General features: G+C 47.1%; 1 protein-coding gene across 1 annotated transcript in view; it reads right to left on the bottom strand.

Annotated features, from left to right (window-relative positions):
- Positions 1–750: 750 nt before the first annotated feature.
- The window catches only part of GPR156 (G protein-coupled receptor 156), a 44493-nt gene continuing 21557 nt past the window's right edge, over positions 751–23686 (bottom strand). Inside the window, exons 4-11 of the mRNA XM_024202429.2 lie at positions 22651–22787; positions 18505–18640; positions 16520–16630; positions 13683–13808; positions 12966–13061; positions 8870–9106; positions 3856–4017; positions 751–2265 (exon numbers count right to left, since the gene is read on the bottom strand). Coding sequence (XP_024058197.1) covers positions 871–2265; positions 3856–4017; positions 8870–9106; positions 12966–13061; positions 13683–13808; positions 16520–16630; positions 18505–18640; positions 22651–22787 — 2400 coding nt within the window. The 3' untranslated portion in view covers positions 751–870. The remainder of the gene's footprint in view (positions 2266–3855; positions 4018–8869; positions 9107–12965; positions 13062–13682; positions 13809–16519; positions 16631–18504; positions 18641–22650; positions 22788–23686) is intronic.

Genomic DNA, 23686 nt, shown 5'->3' with positions numbered 1-23686 from the left:
TTCCCCCTTCAACTCTGCTCAGTATCTACCTGCTGCTGTATATTTAAACTCAGTGAAATGCAAAGTCAGATCTGGAGAAGTCAGCCTTGGATTTCATTAGCTTGCTCAGAGACCACAAAACAAAAATAGGAAGTCTAGTGTTTTCTGCCACCCCCAGATTCTTGCTGTGTTGAGAGACTAGCTCATTAAGGCTGAATGCCAAGGTGAAAATAATTCCACATTTCTTTCTTACAAATTCTAATTGAATGCAATGTTGGTGAAAGGTTCCACATTGACGGCTCCGGAGGACTGAAGGTCTCTGTTTGGCTGTGTGCTGTATAGAGCAGGAAGAGCATGGGTCAAAGCTATTCAAGTCTTCCCCATACACCGCTCCCCATCTGTGCAAATCACCCCCGACCCAGAAGGAGCCCTCTAGGATGGGAGGGTAGTACAGTCAGCCTGGTCAATTCAATCCTTGACCTCCCTGCTCAGAGTGCTGACAAGAAGGCCAATTAGTGTGATGAGTTTGTATGCGATGTGGGCACCTGTCCATAGCAACTGGACTAAAACCGCCAACTCATTTCAATAATACCACTAACCAGCTATCAAATGGTTGTGATTGTTAGTCACTCCTGACCTAGACTGGATCTGAATTAGCATCCTAGACAGGTAAAGGCTTTGGCCCAGATTCACAAAGGTACTTGGGCACCTAACTCCCATTAATTTCACTGGGAATTAGACACTTAAGCAGCTTTGTGAATCTGGGCCTTTATATCCCATTCCCAGTTCTCTGAGCAACCCACTTCCCTCAGATGGTGCGTTCCTTCCATACTGTTTAAAATGCAACTTGTCTGGGGGGATGCCTCTGGAATAGGATGTCTTCATTTACATTTACACCAACGTGGGTTTCAGATCATCTTTAAAGTTCACGATGGGCTGAGGCCTGCCATAAAGCTTTGCCCAGTGGGCTAGGGACCCGCCAGGCTCTGGGTCTGTGTCAGTGGTGCAGCTGTCACTGGAGTCACCAGGGCTTTCGAAGCAGATTTCACAGTGAGGCCTGTGGCAGCAGCTGAACGTCTCCTCCGAGCTGCTACTGGAATCAGAGTCTGGATAAAGGCACAGGGAGGGCACAAGGGGTTGTTCCAGGTCCCTCCCAGCATCCCCCTGCTGCTGCTGGAGGCTGAGGGGACTGGGGGGATACAGCAGAGCATTGTAGTTCTTCGCTTGGGCAGAGCCTTGGTGTTTGTTTGAAACTTGGCCATTCCCTTCATGGCTTTGTTCGTCAGGCCAGTTCTTCCTATGCTTCAGCTGGAAGCTGCACATTTTGTCGATGACTGATGAGGAGGGTGATGGCTGATAGAGGAACCTTCCATCACTGGTGTCGCCTGCTTTATCCAGAGATGTTTGTGTTAATCCGTGACGGCTCCAAGTGCTCTGTCCGCTCTGTGTCCTGCTGACTGCCTTGTTTGTGAGACTCCACACTTGTGGGGTCATGGACGCAGGAAAGTAGGTGGAAGGTGGATGGACTGGGATTCTTCTTCTTCGCCGTCTTGTCCTGTAAGGACTAAGGTAAGTGCAGATGCCTGTGTAACTCTCCCAGGGTCTCCAGGCTGCACTCTTTTCATGTTCTGCATTGTGGCTGGGTTGCCTAGGCCCCCTGGGTGATGCCTGGGCACTAACTATGCCGCCAATGCTCAGCTCTTGCAAGATTTCCTGCAACTTTTCACTGACCTTTGAGGGCTGCTCTTTGGTTGCTGCTGAGCTCTCTGGTTGCTCTGCTCTCCCATCAACTGCTGAGAGATTCTGGCTCAATGGTATTGGTGGATTGTCGATACATTTCTTGTTGTTTGGAGGCCTCCATTGCTCTTGGACATCCTTAGAGCTGTATTTGGAGATGTCCATAGGGTTACAAAACAGTGCCTCATAGCAACTAAGATCTTCTGGTGAAGTGTTTTGGTGCTTTATATGTTTATGGTTCTGGATGATACCAACACAAACTTGTTTGCCAACAGACACTGGACTGCACTGTGTATCTGGGAGACTGGGACAGGGCCAAGGGTTCTGCTCTTGACCAGGGGGAAAATTGTCTCCATGCAGCCCTTCAGCTTCCATGGCACAGCCACTGGACTCAACATGGCTACCTGTGTTCTGAGACAAGATGGAGAAGGATGTGGAAGGAACAGCGAGGCCCATCAAATCATAGCTGCACTCTGCAGACATCAGCCTTATCAGCTTCTCCTTAGCATTGTTCACTTGCTCCTGGAGGCTTTCGATCACAGCATTTTTCTGTAACAAATAAAAAAATCAATTAATACATCAAATTTGGTGCAGAAAACAATGCTAATACTGCATTAAGGTTGAGGATTTAAAGGCAAACAGGTCAGGAAGTCAGTCTGTTTTTCAGAGGAAATGCTAGAGTGGCAGGCTTTGGGCTTGTCTACTCTTGAAACGCTACAGCAGCACAATTACAGTGCAGACACTTACTACAGTGACGGGAGAGGTTCTCCCATTGGCCTAGGTAATCCACCTCCTTGAGAGGCGATAGCTAGGTCAACAGACGAATTCTTCCATTGACCTACTGCAGGTGCGGGAACTAGAAGTGCTGGGGGTGCTGCTGCACCCCCTGGCTTGAAGTGGTTTCCATCATATCCAGCGTTGACAGTTTGGTTCAATGGCTCTCAGCTCCCCTACTATAAAAACTGTTCCAGCTCCCCTGCCTAGCGCTGACTACACCGGGGGTTAGGTTGACTTAACTACGACGCTCAGGGTGTGGATTTTTCACAGCCCTGAGTGATGTAGCTGGAGCAACTTAATTTGTGACTCTAGACCTGGTCTTTGAGCTGTCTATATAGAATAGATGAATGTCTTAGAGACAAAAAAGTGGGACATTAAGAAAATGCAGCAGGAAAAAAATTGCTCCACTGGGGCCTACTTACTGGAAAGCAAACTATTACACTGCAGTACAGACATGGCACTTGTTTGTACAGATCGGAGAATCCAGATACAATCATTCAAAGTCCCATATAGAACTGGGACAGCTCAGTGGTTTGAGCATTGGCCTGCTAAACCCAGGGTTGTAAATTCAATCCTTGAGGGGGCCATTTAGGGAACTGGGGTAAAAAAAAAAAAGTTTGGGGATTTGTCCTGCTTTAAGCAGGGGGTTAGACTAGATGATCTCCTGAGGTCCCTTCCAACCCTGATATTCTAGCTTCTAAAATTCCAGTCCTGCACAGTTCTACCCCATTAGCTTCTCGATTTTAAATAATTATAGTTTGAAATAGCAGAATCACATATCTTTAAAATGAAACGTGAAGCATGTGCAACCTGTTCCTTTCCTAGCTGCACCTCAACATGTCCTTGAACATTTGCAAGATGCGCGTATTTGAGAGATTGCATATAGAAACATTTGCACCAATTACATTGGAACATAATGTTGTTCTAACAGCCAAAGCACTTCTGGTTGTATAATTTGGAGAAAGCTGAAAGGGAGTGGGAGCTGGAGACCTTTTGGGATAGGACGCATCCCCTCTAAATTAGATCTTTGTGTGAGCTCCAAAAAATCAGGCCAGTTTTCTGCCAGTTGCCCTAATTTATGCATCAGGTTTGATAAATCTGGGAAAAGGATGTAAAATCATTTTAAAAAATTCCTTTCCATGTACTATTTCTTGAGGGAAGCTGATGCAAAGGGAAATCTCCATTTTGATCGATTTGTGACAGAGGGTGTTCTAACCTACAAATCCTTCAGCAGACAAAGCAGGAGGCGGGGAGAGAGTACAGCAGAGGGAGGACAACAGCTGCTGGCCACTGAGCCAGAGGGAGATCAATGGCTGGGACTGCTCTTTCCACTAGCACGAGCTGCCTGTGAGTGCAGATTACCTCAGTAAGCAGCCGTTGCATGGAGTTCTTCTCCCCTATCAGCTGGCAGATCTGCTCTTCACTGTACATGGAGTGGAAGCTCTTGCTGGGGCTGGAAAAATATTTTGCCATGTGGCTAATGGTTTGGTTCTGTTCTTCCTCAAAGGCTTTCCACTGCCTGAGCTGTTGAGTGCAAACATCCATTATATACACATGAAATATATATACACATAGAGAGACAGACAGATGCAGACAGAGAGAGAGAGACACACACACACACACACACGAAAAGCAGGGAGAGACAAAGAGAGGGCGTGACACAGACATGCACAGAGACAGAGACAAAGGGGTAAATTCACACACGCGCGCCTTGATCCTCCCCTCACCCCCCCCATCCCTGTGTAGCCTTTGGTTTTGGCTGCTTGTGTAGACACAGTTAGATCCTGCCTATGCTACAGTCTTTAACTGTGTTGTAAACCAGGGCCCCTCTGAGTCAGAAATAGACAAAGACAATGTCTCACACACACTTTCTTAATCTTGAATCATGAATGATATGTTGAAAACCAATACCATTCAATATCTGCTTTTTTTCCACTGGTGTCAGAATGAAAACCTAGTGCATTCAGGCTCCAGCTGTTCATCTATTTCAGATGAATGATGGAAGAGAAAAACTATTAGGAAAATCAAGCCGACAAAACAAAAGGTGAATTACAAAGCTTGAGCTAGATAAAAAGCTCAAGCTCTCAGATCAGCAACAGAACAACTATGCATGCAGGAACTCTCTGATAAATTGCATGGTGCAGCTCAATAGCTGGAAATCAGCTCCTCCTTCACTACTTGAAAAGATATTATTATTTGAATAGCACCAACAGAATGCTAGGCACTTTACCGAGAGGATCTGCTCCCTGTTTCAAAGAGCTTACAGTCTAGCTAATCAGGACAATTCCACTGCAGCAACTGATTCCTGACACAGCTGATCTATCACAGAGCAACTTCCAGCCCTCCCTAAACAAAGTTATTGAGGACATGAGTTCCTGAAGAAGAAACAGGCACCTGACCTGACTTCACAATATCAGGAAGAAATAAAGGTGGGAATTATTCACAAATATTTGGGTATAAAATGTAATTATTTGTTATGCTTCAGTTTTCACATGAATTCTGCTACCGAGAGGAACATAAGAATTGCCAGCCCTAGTCCATCCAGTCCACTATCTTGTCTCCAACAATGGCAAGTACCAAGGATTTCACAGAACGGTGCAAGAAACCTTGTAATGGACAATTATGGAATAATTTGCTTATTGCAAACGTTTCTGCCTAACCCTTGTCAGCAGTTGGCTTTTGCCTTGCGGAATGAGGGTTTATACATTTATGTATCACAGATAGCAACTGTGGATGTTTTCATTATCAATTTAAACGCCAATCCTTTTTAAATCCTCCTAAATTCTTGGCCTCTCTGATAACTAGTGGCAGTGAGTTCCATGGGTTAATCATACAATGGGCTTTTTCTTTAAATGGGTTGTATTAATCCTGTATTATGAGAGTAAAGAGGAGCACCTGATTTACCCTCTGTCTGCACTTCATTATTTTATGTACTTCTGTTATGATATGGAATCTTAAACAGGTATTTTTAAAAAATTGCACTAGCTTTAAAAAAAAAATGTTTACATGCATATAGTGCTGGTGAAAGGCACTGGATCAACAGCCCTGGAGAGTGACTGCCTTTAACCAGAGATCATGAACTACCCAGGAAGCAACAGCAGGTCAACTTTCCTCTGTTCCACCCGTATCCATGTGCCTCAGTCATAAACAAAAGGTACCTTCCCTAGGAGTGAAAGGGGAACTCAGTGGTCCATTCAGTGCTTTCCCCTTTGAGACTGCAAGCATCAGTTGTGATGGTGTCTTTTGTGATGTGGTCTGTTGTCCACTAATTAATTTTTCATGGGCCATCAGAGATGACCTTTGGCACTACTAACCTAATCCAGATTAAAAGAGACACCCTAAAGCGATAGGCTCTGTAACCCCTTTAGTTAATTTTTCCCCTGTCCCAGGAATCTTGCTCCAATGATCTGGTCCCCACTCTACTGTCTTGATCAATTGCTTTCACAGCAACATATTCTCCTCCTCCTGTTCTTCCTCATCATTTGACCACCAGTGTCCTCATCAGAGCAGATGGAAGGTAACAATGCAGCATGCACCATACTGAACTGACAGCCCAGGGAGACAGACTACCCAATCTGGGGAAGGAAGAGAGAGGAGCGAAGGCAGGGTTCACTCAGGTGATTTTATAGGGAGAACTGTCATCTAGTGGTAGAAGATGGAAACTGAACATCAAAAGTTCCAGGTTATATTCTGGCTCTGACATGAATTTGCTGTGTGAGCTCAGGCAAACTGCTGCCTCTCACTGTGCTTCCATTTCCCCATCTGTAGAATGGGGCTCACAGACCTCCCCAGGATTGTGACGTTTAATTCATGTTAATGAAGCTCAGGAGTGAAGGCGCTAGAGGAGGGGAAAGCACTAACTGGGTGGATTCTTTAGGGGGTAGCAGATTTTAGTGTTTGAGACAGAAGGGCCTCAAGGTGGGGAAACACAAAGTAAGGTAGCCAAAGTGCCTCATCATCTGGCTGAACAGAACAGAAGGGTATTTGTCACCCCTCTCTGTAGCTTCCATATTTCACTGAGGACAGAACTAGGCTTGGGGAGTGAAGCAAGTACCAGATGGGAGGAATCATCGTGCGGGGCAGGAATGAGTTGTGGGTAGGCAGAAAGAGCAGGAGGTTCTGTAGGTTAGGACTGAGGTGTTTTGGTGCAGCTGTGTGAGTCTCACTGACAGAGTAGCAGGAGGGCTGCAGGTCAAGATTGAGAGTGCTGGCAAATGCACTTGCACAGACCCACTCTTTCCTGGGCCTGGTTTAAGACAGTTCTATCTCTGTTCCTCCCTCCCCGGCTCATTCCCTTGAGCCCTCAACTCCTTAACCAATATAGAAACCAACCACCATCCATTTCTTCTTTTTTCTCTTATTATAGCAACCTGCAGATTGTATCCATTAACACAGACAGACTGTGGCCTAGCACATCAGATTCCTCCTGAAATACACAGGAAGCAATGAACACAGCCCTGTCAATAGCTTTTCTTAAAATAGCTCCCGCTCCTCCCCCTCCCACACTGGAGAGCTGGGCTTTACTATCTGAGTATGGAGAAGAGCAGACATCCCAGGGGACAGCAAAACCCACTGTCAGCCCAGGAAGCATCAGAGCCCGGTGAGGCTGCCTGCCCTGCATTGCAGCACGCAGGCTCACTCACTGCCCTGCTTCTCTGGAAGAGGAACACTATGGCAGAGAGAGAGAGAAGGACAAGAGAGCTGGAGTAGAGGCTGTAAGGTGCTCAGTACTATGGTGATGAGTGTGGTATAAGAACCTCAGCAGAACAGATTAGATTCACCAGCAGTAACCAATCCAATTGTTCAAGTCCATGTGCACAACTGCCCGTTGATGGACCCTTTGCACCCATGTATAGTTCTGGGCTCACTCTCTCGTATTATGACCTCTGATTCAAACACCAGTATTCCCTGCAGGGGTATCATATTGACCAAATCCAGTGGTGGTTGGTAATCACAAGTCTAGGGGTGGCTCCAAGGGCTGCCCCTCCCATCGCTGCTTGTCAGGGCAGGGGAGGGGAGAGCAGAGGACTAGTAGGGTGGGGAAAACTGCCAAATTCACCCCTCCCATGGCAGGAAGAGCCCACAGCTACCAGAGAGCTAGAAAAACAACTAATGTCTCCTTTGAAGCCTCTCGCCCATCTGCCTGCTCCTCTCCCACTCCACAAACTCCTCTGGTGGCTCCTAGAGCACCCGGCTTTGCTATGGGAGCAATATGTGGGGAGGTGGTCACCTACCCAGGGGAGAAGCAGATGACAGTGGCCACTTCTTTTACCAAACCTCATAAATAAGGGGCAGAGCCACAGAGAGGAAAGGGGGAGAGGAGGAGATTAGCAGAGAGACCAGGGCCCTGTGGGAAGTGGAGGAGGGGTCAGAACACCAGGAACATGAGGGAAAGGAGGCACCACGCATAGCTACTGGATTCTTGGGGATTGACCAGAAGGACAGAGCTGCTATGGACTTGGGGATTAAGTAGATGGTGGTGTGAGTTACCATGGATATTTTGGGGGAGTGGCAGGAAGAATTGGAAGGAAAGTGGCCTTGTGGATTCGTGGATGGAGGCCATGTGGTTACTGTGGTTGTTCAAACTCCCTGGAACCAGAGCTTCAAATCCCACAAGGTCTGGCTCAGTTCTTCAGCTTCTGAGCCACTTTAGTCCAAACAGGAGAAAGCACTTTTTTGGGGTGATATTTTAGTCACTATTTATCAACATTTAATTGAAATAGTATTCAAAAACCTGAAGTGCAAGGTTTCATTTACTGGGAAAAAATTGCAGACCTGAGGTCCTGTGCACTCTGCAGACACCACAGATCCCCAGGAACGTAAAGACAGGGATAAACCCCAACTTCCTCCCCTAACCCCTTCTGGGGTGCTCGGCAAACACATTCCAGTCTGGTATGTCCTGTAAGGAAGGGATTCCTGCATTGTTTGCAGGGCTCAGATTTGGAAGGAAACAGCAGTACAGCATACCACCTCCTTTCCCAAACCACCACTTTCTCTTCCAGATTCTTAGCTTTCAGTCAAGAAGGAACCAAGCCCAAGGAGTCTGGTATAAATGAGTGTAATATAAATGCTTAAAACCAGAGGCCCCAAAACTCATTTCACACAAGCCACTGACCAGCAAACAGACTGGAATGATTTTTTAGTGGCTACCACCTTGGTTGGATTTGACCTGATGACCAGCAGTTAAAGATGAAAGGCTCCATATCACAACTCCAGCCTCTGAGCCAGCTGGAGTTTCCTCCCAGACGTTGTGTATTTGTATTGTTGTGCTATCCCAGAAGAAAAAGAGTGAGCATTTCAGAACACATAATCTACGTGTACTCATATCTGAGGAGACCTTTCAGGCCAGGCCTTTAGAACACAGTTTGTTTCATACCTGTGGAACAAAGATGAAGCAATTGATTGTGGTTGTACAGATGAAGATGCCTCCAGATGTAAAACCAAAGACCAGGTTGTGCCAAGTGTAGAAAAACCAGTTAACTAAAAAAACTGTCCCAGCAGCAAGGAAAATGAGGTTGACCCCAACAATGAGGATCAAGGACTGATTCACTGGTGGAGCGCTGACATTATCTGTCAGACCAGCCAGGTACGTCCCATATATCAACAGGATGCTCTGGAATCAGAAAATAGGGATAAGGGGTTTGGTTTAGGAGAAGAGGTTTTACAGATTTCCAGAGTGAGGAAAATTACTGTATGTCACAGTCTTTCCCCCAACCCGTACTGAGCCAATGAAGCTCAGATACATTCAGTGCAATTTTAATTAACACTCTTTGATCTATAATGCAGAAATTCAATTTGATATGGTAGCTCGGCAGCAAATACTCAGCATGTTGCTGCAGGTCAGAATTGAGGTGCATAGGCAGAGCTGGATGGAGACGGGGACAAGATTGGAATAATAGGGGGTGCTGCAGGTCAAGACTGAGAAGTATTAGTAGAATTGTGAGGGGGGAGTCTAGGATTAGATTGACAGAGGGTGCTGCTGATCAGAACCAATAGTAAGAATTGTAAAGGAGCCCAAAATGGAAAGGAGTCCTGGAAAAAGAACACCAGAGACTGACAGAGACAGAAACTCCTTAAAGGAAGAAAAAGAAACAGAAGAAATTAGTTCTACCATCGAAGAACGATGAGTCTAACTCCAAGAAAACAGAGAGGAGCCATCTGTAAATTGAAAAAAAAAAAAAAGTGGCAAGAGAGGAAGAAACAGGAAATAGTGGACTGGAGAAAGAGCAGAAAATGGTGCATATTTTAAGGAGAGCTCTGGGAAACTATTGGCCTGTAAAGTACAATTATTTTCTCTTCTCTTCTGTAAAATTTCCTGAGTGTTGGTGGAAGGTGCTGAAGGGAGCACGCAGTCGGGGGCGGCGAGTTATATGGGACCGTGGTGCCCATGCTCCAGCAATAGTCAGGGCATGGGGGCCTGGCTCCACCAATGTTTGGGGCCGGGTCTCTCCCCCGGTCCTCTGCGCGTCCCTGCCTGCTCCCTGGGCAGCAGACTGCTGCCCCCTGCATCTCTGTACTGCGCTTTGCTGGCTCCCGGCATCAACTGCCACTACAGGGTCCTAGTGCCCCCCAACCACTAGTGCCAGGGCAGGTTGACCCTGCCCCTGCCCTTCCACCTCGGACGGACGGACTCTTCCCTTTTGCAGTGGGACCCTCCACCAGCACAGGGGGCTTCCCCGCCCACAGTCACCGCTCCTGCCCCACGCTGGGCAAGAGGCAGCCCCATCCCCCACCCCCAGTGAGGCTACAGTGAGGGGCAGCAGCAGGGGAGGAGGCGCACATGTGATGGCAGCCCCCCCGGCATGGCACCCACCACAGGGGAGGTGAGGGGGCTTCCTGGACCTGAGAGGGGTCCTAGGAGCACGTGCAGTGACAGTGGTGTGAGGTGAGTGTGCTGCTGGCAGGGAGAGGGCTGGAGGGAGTCCTCCTCTCTGGCCTCAGCCTTGGGCAGCCTGTCTGCACCCCAAACTCCTCATCCCCCACCCCACCCCAGAGCCCACACCCTCAGCCAGAGCTCTTAGGCTCCACAGCCCAACCCTCTGCCCCAGCACTGAGCCCCCTCCTGCACTGTGAACCCCCTCATCCCCAGCCCCACCCCACAGCCCACACCCCCGCATCCCAACCCTCTGCCCAAGCCCCTCATCCCCAGCCCCACCCCAGAGCCCTCACATTTTTACATTATTTTAAAATATATATATTGGCTTACAAGGCAGGTGTTGGGGGAGGGGCGGAACTTCGACCCGTTCTGGGCACCATCAAAAAATATACAAACCTGCCACCCCTGCATGCAGTCAATCGACACTCTGTCCACAGAACAGGAATAGTGACAGTGCAAACTGCCCCCTCACAATGCCTTGTATTGAGCATGAGCCTGCCGGGAGGCTGGATGCTCATCAGCCTGGAGAGTCCATCTTTATGGGCAAGAAGGGAGTTCCGCTTCGAAGACCATGACTCCTGGTGGCCTCTCTGCTGGGATTGCCACTAGTTCAGTTCTGATGGTGCTTCTGCGGTGTTGATGTCTGTCTCACTAGGAACTGGACCGAGACTCAAATTCATTTCATACACACCATCAAGCAGACATTGCACTATCACAGTTTTCAGCCACAAGCTACCTGTGAACTCGTGATAAAAAGGTGAAAAGCTCTATAGCCAATTTCTAATCCCCTGAGCCAGAATAGGCAGCCATCTATGTCCCATTTAAAACTATGTAGTTGTCCTGGCAACAATATCCAGGGGACAGATTAAGGTACCACCTTGTGGCAAACTGGGATGTTGCTCTAATGGAACAAGCACAGGACAGATTCAAAACTCCTGGGTTCTAGAAAGGGCTTTGCAACTGATTCTATGTGCAACCTTGGGCAAGTCACTCCATTTCTGTGCCAGTAAAATGGGGATAGAATACTGAACTGCCTCCCAAGGGGTTGAGAACGTTAATGCCCTTGAAGATAAAGAGTGACATATGTACACAAAGGGACTGATTCTGTTCTCACTTACATTGGTGTAAATCAGGCTTAATTCCAGGGAAGACAATGGAGCTACATGGGTGTGAAACCCTGCAGATGAGACCAGAGACAGGCTCAGTGAGTTATTAAACATGGGCAGCTGGCATCAGGAAAGAGAATATTTTATTTTTAAAAGCAAGAACAGTAAGAGTTCATAGAGGCCAATGACTGTAAAGATAATCCCTCTGGATTTGAGGAAAATTTAATACAGAACAGGAGCAAAGTAGCTGATGTAGATGATCAACACATATGATATCAAGGAGAGCAGCCAAGTAATTGCTTATATATTGTGTACTTAAGGGACTTGCACATAAAAGCCGATCAGACTGCCAATGGGGTTTTGGATCATAAATGCCTAAATCCCTTTTGAATATGAGATTAAGGCTATGTCTACACTGCACTTCCATTGTTAAAACTTTTGTTGCTCAGGGGTGTGAAAAAACCACCCCTCTGAACGACAAAAAGCACCGGTGTGGCCAGCACTTTGTCAGCAGGAGCCACACTCCTGGTGATGAAGCTACTGCCCCTCATTCGGGGTGGTTTTATTTTGTCGCTGAGAGAGCTCTCTCCTGGTGACAAAGAGCAGCTACACTGCGCACCTTACAGTGGCGCGGCTGCAGCGGCTGAAGGCTAGACACTGCCTAAGGCTCCTGGATACCGTGATCTAAATTCCTAAGCACCTCAGCACTGTCTAAATACTTTTTTAAATCTGGCCCTTGGATGCCTTAGTTTTCCCCACCTATAAAATGGGGTTAATGGTATATTTGTAAAACCCTTTGAGGTCTACAAATGAAAAGTGCTATGTAAGAACTAAAATCTTGTCTACACAGGGAAATTTACTACTGTAATTATATTGCTATGTCAGTACTACTCCCTGCGTGGCACTCTTATTCTACAATAGGAATGACCACACAGGAAGTCAAATCAGTATAACTACAGCAGTATAATTAAACTGGTATAATTATGTTAGTAAGTTTCCCCATATAGACAAAACCTAAATGGTTATTATTAATACTGTTCTGCTGCACAGGCTCAGGATCCCCTACCCCAGCTGTGCAGTTTGTCTATGGATTCATGGAAGTAGTGAGTTTTAAGGAGAGATCTGAATGAGGTGAGAGATGTTGTTTTGCAAACAAAGAGAGAGAGATGGTTCCAAGCATAAGGGGTAGCAAGGAAGAAAGCATGAAGATGAGACTGCGAGAAAGATACAAAGGGGACTTTTGTGAGGGAGTCTTGGCAGGGGAGATGGGTAACAGCGAAAGAGAACACAGAAGCAGAATTGGATGGGAATGGGAAGAACCTTCAAGATGAGCATGAGAACCTTGAATTTGAAGGTGAGAGGCAGCCAGGGAAGGGAGTAAAATGGCCAGGGTATTAGGGGAGGAAGAGAATTTTAGCAGCAGCAGCATTTTGTAGCTAGACTGGAGGGAGGTGAGATGAGATGCAGGGATGAATAGAGAGGTTACATACCTTAAACCCTAAAATGAGAATGAGCCAAAGTTCGGAGTAGAGAGACACGCAGAACTGCATCCTACCCACCGAACAGGTCATGCCCTTGTCAGTCACCTGGGAGGCAGTCAGAACACAGAAATGAAGGCTCCTGCTCCAGCCCATAGGGATGGACAAACAGACAAGTGGATACATGGTTTAGGGGGTGTCTAAGCACAAATTTCAAAGTGGAAACATGAAAGCTTGTCTAACGACTGAGAAAGTGCTATTGAGAGCAGAGAATTCAAGGAGGAAAGATACCCAGCTTCGGTATTCATCTGCCAACATGCTCATTAAGCTTCAGTTTTCAAATTTCTCTGCACCTACCACAAACTCGCCAGTCTCCCATGCTGGAGAGCTGCAGAATCCAGGTCATGCTCTCTGCAGAGCAGACAGGGCATTGGTTAGAACTTATAATGGTAGAAAATCAAAGCTCTGGAACCAGATCCTCCCGTCCAGCTTCAGGCATGTTTGGCTGGAACTCCGCAAATGGCATCTGTCTCCATAAGGGTCCAAACCTAACCCCAGTTTACAACACCTCACACCTCTGAGGAAGGTCAGCTCCAAAATTTGTGGCTTAGAAACTTCTCTAAAACAAACCCTTCCATCTTTCATGCCTGCAGAGATCTGCTGGGCTGAATCATAGCATGACATAGACACAAAGGTGCAGTGTTCAGCCTCTTGCTATTGTCCTCTTACCCTCAGGGATGCACTGAAGCTTTGGAAGCACTGAACTGGATCAGAGAAAATCCATGTTGTGAGCAGCATGGCATCTGCCAGCACCAGCACCACCACCAGCACCAGCAGCTGGAGGTCTTTGATAATCTGCAACACACAGAAGGGTCAGTGTTATGGTTCGGGGATGAGCTGCACCTGTGACCTCTCTGGCTCTTCGTGGGCTCTTTCAAATGACAGGTCTATACTGCCCCTTCCCCCAGAGTGGAATCCCACAATTCACCCCACTGATTTAAAATGGACCATTTTTGACAGCGCCTCCTGTTTCTCAACCATATTATGTGCAGCAGGTCCACCTTGGTGTTGCTCCTGCTCTAGAATCCTCCCCGGGAGCAGCGAATCCAGTGACAGAAAACAGCTTGTTCCAAAACAGAGTGTGGTTTATTTATCCATAGGGACATCGCAAGCAGAAAGAAAAAGGTTAAAAATAACAAAAGCCGATATACGCATATTGTCTTACCTAAGCTTGGCCTTACCTGCATGTTTAGGTAGGCCCCCCATTTATCTTGGGGCCCCAGCACCTGGAGACTATGATACAGTCAGTCTCCCTGTTGACCCGCTATCTCTCCTTTCCTCTGAGGCTCCATTTTTTAACTGCTTCAAATCTTGTTGTTTGAAAGTTCTCACCTCAAAGCCCTGGGATTTCAAGCTGGAGACTAACCCCAGACTGCAGGACTAGCCAAATCCCAATTTGTGGAGGTAAACGTCAAAGGTTTCATCTCCTCCCTTGTATGTCTGCCTATGGTTGTCTACACCCAGTAGCCTTTGGTACATGCAGTCCAAAGTTAGCTCAAACTGATTTAGCACCTTTGTTCCCCTTTGCACAGCAACAAAATAACCCCCAAGTCCACACAGATCTATAGATAACATTCATAAAATCAAGACAGATAACTCCCACATTCTTCACAGTTGGCATGCCCCCTTTTGTCCTGTGCTGCACAGAGGTCTTCAGAACCCTCCCCCGGCAGAAAGAGGGTCTGCTCCAGCCCTTCCTGAAGTGGTTGCACCAGGAGACGGGAGTCAGGAATACTTGCTGACATTTGTTTCACTCGTTTTTATATTAAAAATAACTAGAAAAACCAGAAATGTCTCTGAAGAAAAACCCAGGTCCAAATAGCTCCAAACTACAGGTATGATTGAAGATCCAAACGAAATCTCACAAAGGGCTTTCTCTTTAAGGATCTGATCCAAATCCCTGGATCTGACTCTTTCTCTAACTTCCCAAAAATTAGAATTGTTCCAAATCCAGGTCTAAATTCTGAAGCTTGGATGTATCATCATGAAAACAAAGTTTGGGAACAAGATCCAGATGTTTGAGCTTAGGGCCTCCCCCCAGTGGTGCTGAAAACTAAGTGCTAGGCCACCAACCCAGAGACTGAGCTCTGGCAGAGCTGGCTCTAGGCATCAGCGGAGGAAGCACGTGCCTGAGGCAGCACATGCTAAGGGGCAGCATTCTGTCTATTCTTGGGGCGGCACAGTCTGGGCGGCTTTTTTTTTTTTTTTTTGCTTCGGCAGTTCGGCCTCTTGGTATCTTTTTCCAGAGAGTGAACTCTGGAAAAGACACTTGATTTACATCCTACTCCCAGAGGATACATGAGCAATGCCCTGTAATAGGGCTGGTTGGAGAATTCTGTTGTAAATAGGGTGACCAGACAGCAAGTGTGAAAAATCGGGACACGGGGTGGGAGATAATCGGCGCCTATAGAAGAAAAAGCCCCAAATATCGGGACTGTCCCTATAAAATAGGGACATCTGGTCACCCTAGTTATAAAGAAACTTCAGTCCCAGCCAGCAAAGGTAGGGCACCCAGAGGTCTTTGCTTAAAGGACAGTTGAAAATACTTTTATTCTACCTACCATGACCTGAGCTTGGGCTTGGGGTTTCCCCAGCAGCAGAAACTGGCAATTTCATATGACACTGAAATCTGCAGAGGGTGTGCTGGAAAAAGCTGGTACTAAGTGATTTTCAGATATTTTTTGTTTTGTAAGAGATGTATTTTCTTCTTTCTTAAAATACTTGTGTGTGAATTTAGTGCTGGTAGAAGGTGCCAACCCAACACTCCTGGAGTCTGGCAACCTCTATCCACAGGATGAGCAGAAAGCATGGGTAGCGGCAAGGCAAACTTCCTTCATTCAATGCTTCACTAAAGAAGACCCCTCTAGGAGTGAGAAGGGAGTTCTGTCTCCATGACCTCATTGATGTGCGATTAACAAGAAGAGGACCTACAAATGGCAATCCTGCTGGTGGGTTTTGTGATGGGGACACTTGGACAGTGTAAGAAACCATCAACTCATTTCACAAAGGGACCAGTGATTATCACCAGATGGGCATGCCCCACCTGGCAGGAGAACAAATGCTTTAGATAAGTCAGGTATCTAAACTCCTCCTCCCTCCTCTCTGTTCTATGGGCCTGATTCTCCACTGCCTTGTTGCTCGTGTCATTTCCACTATTCTGATTGGGTAGCATTTTACCCCTGCTTTTCACAGGTGTAAATGACTGCACAAGGCAGTGGGGAATGAGGCCCGGTCTAGCTAGGTTTTACTCTGTGCCTGTGATGCTGGTATCTAAGTGCCTGAAGCGCTATATTCCCACTGTCGGTCCTGTGCGTCCCCGCATTCCCTATTATCTCTCATTTCAAGCCCATCCACATTCTGCAAATGATTCATGGACCTTGTAGCGTTTGGTTTTTGTCAAGCATTTCCTTTTGCTTCTCAGTGCAGCCCATGCGGAGAGCTCCAGCACCTCACAGGTGAGGAGCCTCTGTGTTCCAGTGCACGGGGCATGTACTGCGAGTACTTACCACCCTCTTTTCTGGACTGCGCTGTGTGAACACTTTGTACAACCGCCAGCTTTTGCCTAGGATGGGCCCGAAGACCAGGGAGCTCCCAACACACAGCAAGCAGAGCCTCACCTGCAGACAGGAGGCAGAGAGTGAGAGATGAGATTGGAGGTTCCTGTTACCAGGCAGTGAAACCTGGCAGCTACAAGTAGCACTTTCCCTGCTGGGCTTCCATATTGCTCCCAAGGGAGCTCTGCCCCCTTCCCTGGCCAAATGGTGTTCCATACACCCACAGAAAGGAAAGGAAAACTAGTAAATAGGGACCCCATATCTGCCAGCCAGTCCGTGCCTGGTAGACAGAAAACTCTGGGCTGAGGAACTCCAGTCAAACCTAGTACAGAAGGTCTCCCAATCAGGACACCACAGTGGGCAGTGGCCTTCCATCCTCAGGAATTCCCAATTAAAAAAAAAAAAAGACACCGCTTTAATAGCAAAGCTGCTGCCCATAGAACTCATGTTATTGGACAGGACCACAGGGCTGGGAGGTGGCACTATCCACCCTGGGGCAGGGGCTGTGCCCAGTGTCACCGTCAGGAGCAGCTACTAGCCACCCAGCCTGCGTATCTGAGGCAGAACGAGCCAGGAGCAGGCTATGAGGATGCAATCCCTTCCTTTTCTGCCAGTCTGTGGAGGAACCAAAAGCTACTGTTTACTCCTGGGGGAATTCTCCACCAAAAAATTAAAAATTCTGTGCACAATATTTTAAAATTCTGCAAAATTCTGCACATTTTATTTATCAAAATAACACTATATAATCAAGCCAGTTTCAATTATTTTGGTAATTTATTTCAAAATTCCTGTCAGCAAGTAAGTCTTTAACAACACAGACACACACAAATTCCCTCAGGAGTAGAATTAAAGAAACTCCTATGTCAACCTAGTTTCTGTTTCTCTGCTCCCTCCCCGCAGAGCCCAATCACGAGGCACCCACCCCACCTAGACACCTGCACCCCATCCCCTCCACAGCCCAGGGATCCAGAAGGAGAAACAGCCTGATGCTGGGTCCCAGGCCTGTGTGGAGTTTCCTGCATGCCATTTCCTTCCTTCAGGGCATGCTGAGAACTGCAGCTGCTGGGAACCCTCCAGCTCCCCCCACCCCAGCAGTGTCTTTTATTTGCAAGCTGGGCTCTGCCAGATCCAGCAGCCCCTAGTGGCAGCTAGCAGCTCTACGGCCCATTTCTGGGGGGGAGAGAGAAGGAAATTCTGCACGCACAACATTAATTTCTGCACAAATTCTGCATGCTCAGTGGCGCAGAATTCCCCAAGAGTAACTGTTAGAGGAGCAAACAGACCAAAACACATACATGACTTGAGCATCAATAAAGCAGTAGCTGGCTCCTCAACTAATTACCTTCATCCAGGTGGCTGAACACAACCTCCCTGCCTCTTACTCTCTCCACAGCGTTTGCCTTCTCCGAGAGCTGGATGTTCTTTCTCTCTGCAGTGCTCTCATCTCCACCCCTGTACACACACACCTCGTTTGCTCTGCACTGGGTCCCTAGCTGGTAGTGGCCATACCCAGGACAGAAATCAGGAATTAATTAGGCAGAGTGTATTGTGCCCATTCTCTTGCTGCCCATGGACCCTGTGCTATATATAGATAACTAACTGCTGAGTTTTTACATGCCCTCTGTACCGCTCCTTTAAAAGTGCAGGAGTCTGCTTGCCTGTCTGCAGGAGCAGCTACTACACAAACTGTGCTCTCTCCTGGAGACCTTACTTATGTTCTCTCTTGTTTAGTTGTTTGCTCTCAGTCTAACAATAGAGGCCATTCAGACTGGAAGTATCTGGTTTCTCTTTGCGTATGTGAAAATACAAGCTCAACACAGTGCCCAAGGCAGCCAGGACAGGGAGACTATCACAGTTCAGCAGGGACGGTGTGTCCATTAAAAACCTTTCCTGGCAAATCAAGAACACAATCAACCTACCTGGTTCACTTTACTCACCTGAATGAGCATTTCCATTGAGACTCCAGAAAACAAACTTTGCTCCGGAATCCCAAAGAGGTAAGCGCTAGCGTAAGTCAAGCCACTGCCCAGCAGTGTCACAATGTTCAGATTGGGGCTGGACATCTTCACAATTCTCCAGGGAACAAAGCAAGCGAGGGGGTGACAGTTAAAAAAAGGGGAGTTTATACAACAGATAGAGACTAGCCTCCCACACAACATTATTACATACCAGCAAGGGGCTAGGCCTCTTACCTGGCTGCTGCTATCCACAGGGGCTGCCTGCAGGAAATAGCCTCCTATGCACCAGTTGAACGTTTTCACTAGGAACTCTGCCATCTATCTAGCTGTGGTTCTTCTAGGACTGCCATCTTCTAGGTCTGAGCACCTCAAAAGCTTTAATCTATCCATCCTCAGAACATCCTGTGAGGTAGGGCAGTGATATTATCCCCCTTTTATAGATAGGGAACTGAGGCACAGAAAGATTAAGTGACTTGCCCAAGGTCACACGTGAAGTCTCTGGTATAGCAAGGAATTAAACCTAGCCCTCCTAACTCCTAAACTAGGGCCCTAACCACTGGACAACCCTCCGCCTGTCATAGAATGACAGAAGTTGGAGACAGACAATCCCTATTAGATCATCCAGTCCATCTCCAGGGACAGTGCAGGGCTGTCCCCGGTTGTACATATTCTGTTCTATTCTATACTATATAGGTTCTTATACCGCACTTATCACCATAGTTTCTGAGCACGTCAAGTACTTTGTCTAGTCCAGTCCTATGCGTCCCAACTGATGGCATTCCCACTCCTTACCTAGAGGAGATTATTCCATAGTTTAATACACCTCATATCCAGAAAGTTTCCTTCAATATTTAGTCTACAGTTCCTCCTCCTTAATTTCATCCCATTACTCTTAATTGTACACAGGGATCAAACCATAAATAACTCCTCTCCATCCCTGGTGCTCCCACCCTTCAGATCTTTGCAGACTGTTAATGTGTTCCGCTCTTTAGTCACCACAGTCTAATCAGACAGACTTAGCTCCTTTAATCTCACTTTATAACTCAGTGCCTTCAGCCCCAGATCATTTTTATTGCTCTTCTCTGAAGTCTCTCCAGTTTTGCACTATCCCTGAGGTAACATGGAGCCCAGAATTAATATTCCAGGTGTTTCCACCCCACTGTCTTCCTCAGAGCTCCACTCCAGCAGGGTTTAGGACGCAGGCGTGGCTCCACTAATTAGGTGCCTGAACCCTGGAGAAGACGCACATGTAAGGTGAGGTGGTGGCCTTGGGGAGAATAGAGGGTAGGTGGGAGGGGGCAGTGGGGTGAGAAGAAGGGGTGGGGGGAGTTTGGGACGTGCAGGGCTGCGGTGGGCAGAGAAAGAGGCGACTTTCCCCAGCTTCACGGCTGCCGGGGAGAGACACCCCTTCTTCCCAGCCCCAGCTCGGGGACTGCTGCGGCAGGGGAGAGAGGGCACATCAATTACATTAGAAAGGTAAGACTATGAGTTGTGTGCTTTTATTTGTAAAACAAAAAAACATTAATTATTTTAAGGTTTTTTTATATAGCGCTTTTATCCAAAGCGCTTTACAACAGTTAGCTAATGGTACAAACAACATTCAGAAAGATCATTAAGTGGTCTGCCGAGACCCTCAGCAATTTTCAAGTGGTCCGTGAAAAAAAAAAGTTTGAGAACCACTGGTTTAGGATACTATCCAGGCCACCTCCTCTAGCTGCATATGGGGTATTCCCGCTGCTTTCCTAGGCTCATCAGTCACATTTATGTTTATTTGCGCGAGGGCAAATAAATATTGTGCATTTGTTCCAGTTCCACAGTGAGAACATTCTTGGAAGGTTTGTAAGTCATTCTGTAATCAATTTAGATTGCTGCAGAATTCAATACTGCTCTACCATATAAACCCATGCCGGGTGCCTGGCTGTATACTGGTCTAATACACTGCATAGTACCCAGTGCCCTAGATAAAATGCAACCTATATCCAAACCATGAATGGTCTGGTGTCATGAAGGAAACCTGGATGTCCAGGGAAATCATGCCTCACCAATCTAGTAGAATTCTTTGAGGGGGTCAACAAACAGATGGACAAGGGTGATCCAAGGGATACAGTGAACTTGGACTTTCAGAAAGCCTCTGACAAGGTCCTTCACCAAAGGCTTTTAAGCAATCTAAGCAGTCATGGGATAAGAGAGAAGGTCCTCTCATGGATCAGTAACTGGTTAAAAGATAGGAAACAAAGGGTAGAAATAAATGGTCAGTTTTTAGAATGGAGAGAGGTAAACAGTGGTGTTCCCCAGGGATCTGTACTGGGACCTGTGTTGTTCAACATAATCATAAATGATCTGGAAAAAGGGATAAAATGTGAGGTGGCAAAGTTTGCAGATGATACAAACTTACTCAGGATAGTTAAGTCCAAAGCAGGCTGTGAAGAATTACAAAGGAATCTCACAAAACTGGGTTATTGGGCTACAAAATGGCAGATGAAATTCAATGTTGATAAATGCAAAGTAATACATATTGGAAAACATAATCCCAACAAACAATGGGGTCTTAATTAGCTGTTATTAGTCAAGAAAGAGATCTTGGAGTCATTGTGGATTGTTCTCTGAAAACATCCACTCAATGTGCAGCAGGAGTCAAAAAAGCAAACAGAATGTTAGGAACCATGAGGAAAGGGATAGATAATAAACTAGAAAATATCATAACTCCACTCTATAAATCCATGGTACGCCCACACCTTGAATACTGTGTGCCGATCTGGTCGCCCCATCTCACAAAAGATATATTAGAAGTGGAAAAAATATGGAGAAGAGCAACAATAATGATTAAGGGTATGGAATAGCTTCCATGTGAGGAGAGATTAAAAAGACTGGGACTGTTCAGCTTGGAAAAAAGATGGCTAAGAGGGGATATGACAGAGGTCTATAAAATCATGACTGGTGTGGAGAAAGCAAATAAGGAAGTGTTATTTACTTCTTCACATAACACAAGAACCGGGGGTCACCCAATGAAATTAATAGGCAGCAAGTTTAAAACAAACAAAAGGAAGTACTTCTTCACATAATGCAGAGTCAACTTGTGAAACTCATTACCAGGGGATGTTGTGAAGGCCAAAATTATAACTGGGCTCAAAAAAGAATTAAATAAATTCATGGAGGATAGGTCCATCAATGGCTGTTAACCAAGCTACTCAGGGATGCAACCCCATGCTCTGGGCTTCCCTAAGCCTCTGACTGCCAGATGCTGGGACTGGACACCAGGAGACTGATCATCTAGTGATTGTCCTGGTCTGTTCATTCCCTCTGAATCATCTGGCATTGGCCACTGTTGGAAGACAGGATACTGTGCTAGATAGACCATTGGTCTGACCTACTTTGGCCATTCTTATGTTTTTTTATGGTTTGAAACCAGGATGACTTCACTTAGATGCATTGCTTGAAGTGATGTCCTCAGACTCTGAGGTGAAGGTGGGAATCATCTCTCTTTCTTCCCACCTCTGCTGACTGCTCTGCTAAGGATCACCAACGGTGACCTCAGAGATGGTGGTGTGAGCGGTCACCCCAGCCAAAGGGAGAAACGGGATGGAGCCCCTTCACTCCTTGGCTGCCACTCACATCAGTACTTAGGAACATAAGTGATGCAACTGCAGGTCAGGCCTATGGTCACCTTGTCCAGTAGCTCATCTCCCTACCCTACAAAGTTAGACCCAAGGTCCATGCCATTCTGTCTCCACGCTGGATGTGACAGAGGCAGGTAGGACCCGCATAACTGCCCCTAATAGTCCATTTCTATCCCAAAGGGGTAATGCCTTCCAGCCCCGCAGCTAATGATCAGTTTATGGTGGGGAGCAGGAGGGCGGTGAAGCACTGGAATGGGTTACCTAGGGAGGTGGTGGAATCTCCATCCTTAGAGGTTTTTAAGGCCCGGCTTGACAAAGCCTTGGTTGGGATGATTTAGTTGCAGATTGGTCCTGCTTTGAGCAGGTGATTGAACTAGATGACCTCCTGAGGCCTCTTCCAACCCTAATATTCTATGATTCTATGAGGAATGAGAGCCCTGGAAATTGTTCTCCCAGCTAGTGTGGAAATTCCATAATGGAGGATGGAACCAAATGATGCGTCGCTCACCTGTTCTTCCTGAAGTGAATTGTGAAGACAAGAAAGAAAAGAGCCAGCAGGACTCCACCGGTGAGGAAAGTCCACACAACTCCCAGGAGGGCAGCCGAGGAGGAGGGGAAGGTCTTACTGCTGCTGTCGTAGGCCGTCTGAGAGAAGGCAAAGGGTGGAGACTGTAGGTGTGGAGGGAAATCTTGAGGGTTCCCAGGAGAGAGGTGCCCACCTTGTAAAAAATGCCTCTACAGCTAGCACTGATTGACGCCTTGTCGGCAGTCTCAGTACCAGCACCAGAGACTGAAGGGGCCATGGAAGCTGAATTCCGCCCAGCTGCTGCCTGCTCTATGGATAAAGTCTTCTTTCTGCAAGTCTCTCAGTCTGGCACCTTTCACCCCACCCCCAACTGAAGTCTGCCACCTTTCACCATCCACTGAACTTACACACTCAGTTTGTGATTAAATACAGTAATGGAGGGAAATCCCATTCGCATCTGAACTCATCTTTCACTGCAGAATTCCCTTCATCGAGCCCTCCGCATCCACAGCCCAGTGTTAGAACCTGTACAGATGCCTTGGGCCAATGTGACCAATCTTTCATTTTCTCCATTATCTTTCAGAGGAGTCCAATGTATCTTAGGAGAAGGGCTTCATGTTCCCTTAGCCCCCAGCACCACCACAAGGGGGCAAGACACTGCACCCTTCTGCCAGCCAGGCCTTCTAGAAGTATGACACACACAGCCGGGCGTCCAAGGGGACCCAGGCTTTCACCATGCCCCTATTGTGTAATCAAGTGGGTTGATTTCATCATGAGCAGAGCTGCCAGCAGGTGCAGAGAAGTTGCTGGGGAAGGTGCATGCTTTTTCAAAAGGGTTACCCACAAACACCCACGTACACACCCGGGCTTCATCCCACACCCTGACCAGCCATTCTTAGATGGAGAACAGCCGAAAACCAGCCTTGAGAGTTTGGCAGCACTAGCTGGGGCACAACCCGTTGCAAGGAGCAAGTCCATTTCTGATCCACCTAAACTGTTGTGGGAAAACCCCTGCCCT

Source organism: Terrapene carolina, unplaced genomic scaffold, assembly GCF_002925995.2.
Source record: "Terrapene carolina triunguis isolate 2854851 unplaced genomic scaffold, T_m_triunguis-2.0 Scaffold242, whole genome shotgun sequence".
NCBI classification, from domain to species: Eukaryota; Metazoa; Chordata; order Testudines; family Emydidae; genus Terrapene; species Terrapene triunguis.
Note: the sequence above shows the minus strand (reverse complement) of the source record. Positions and strands in the feature narration are given on the sequence as shown.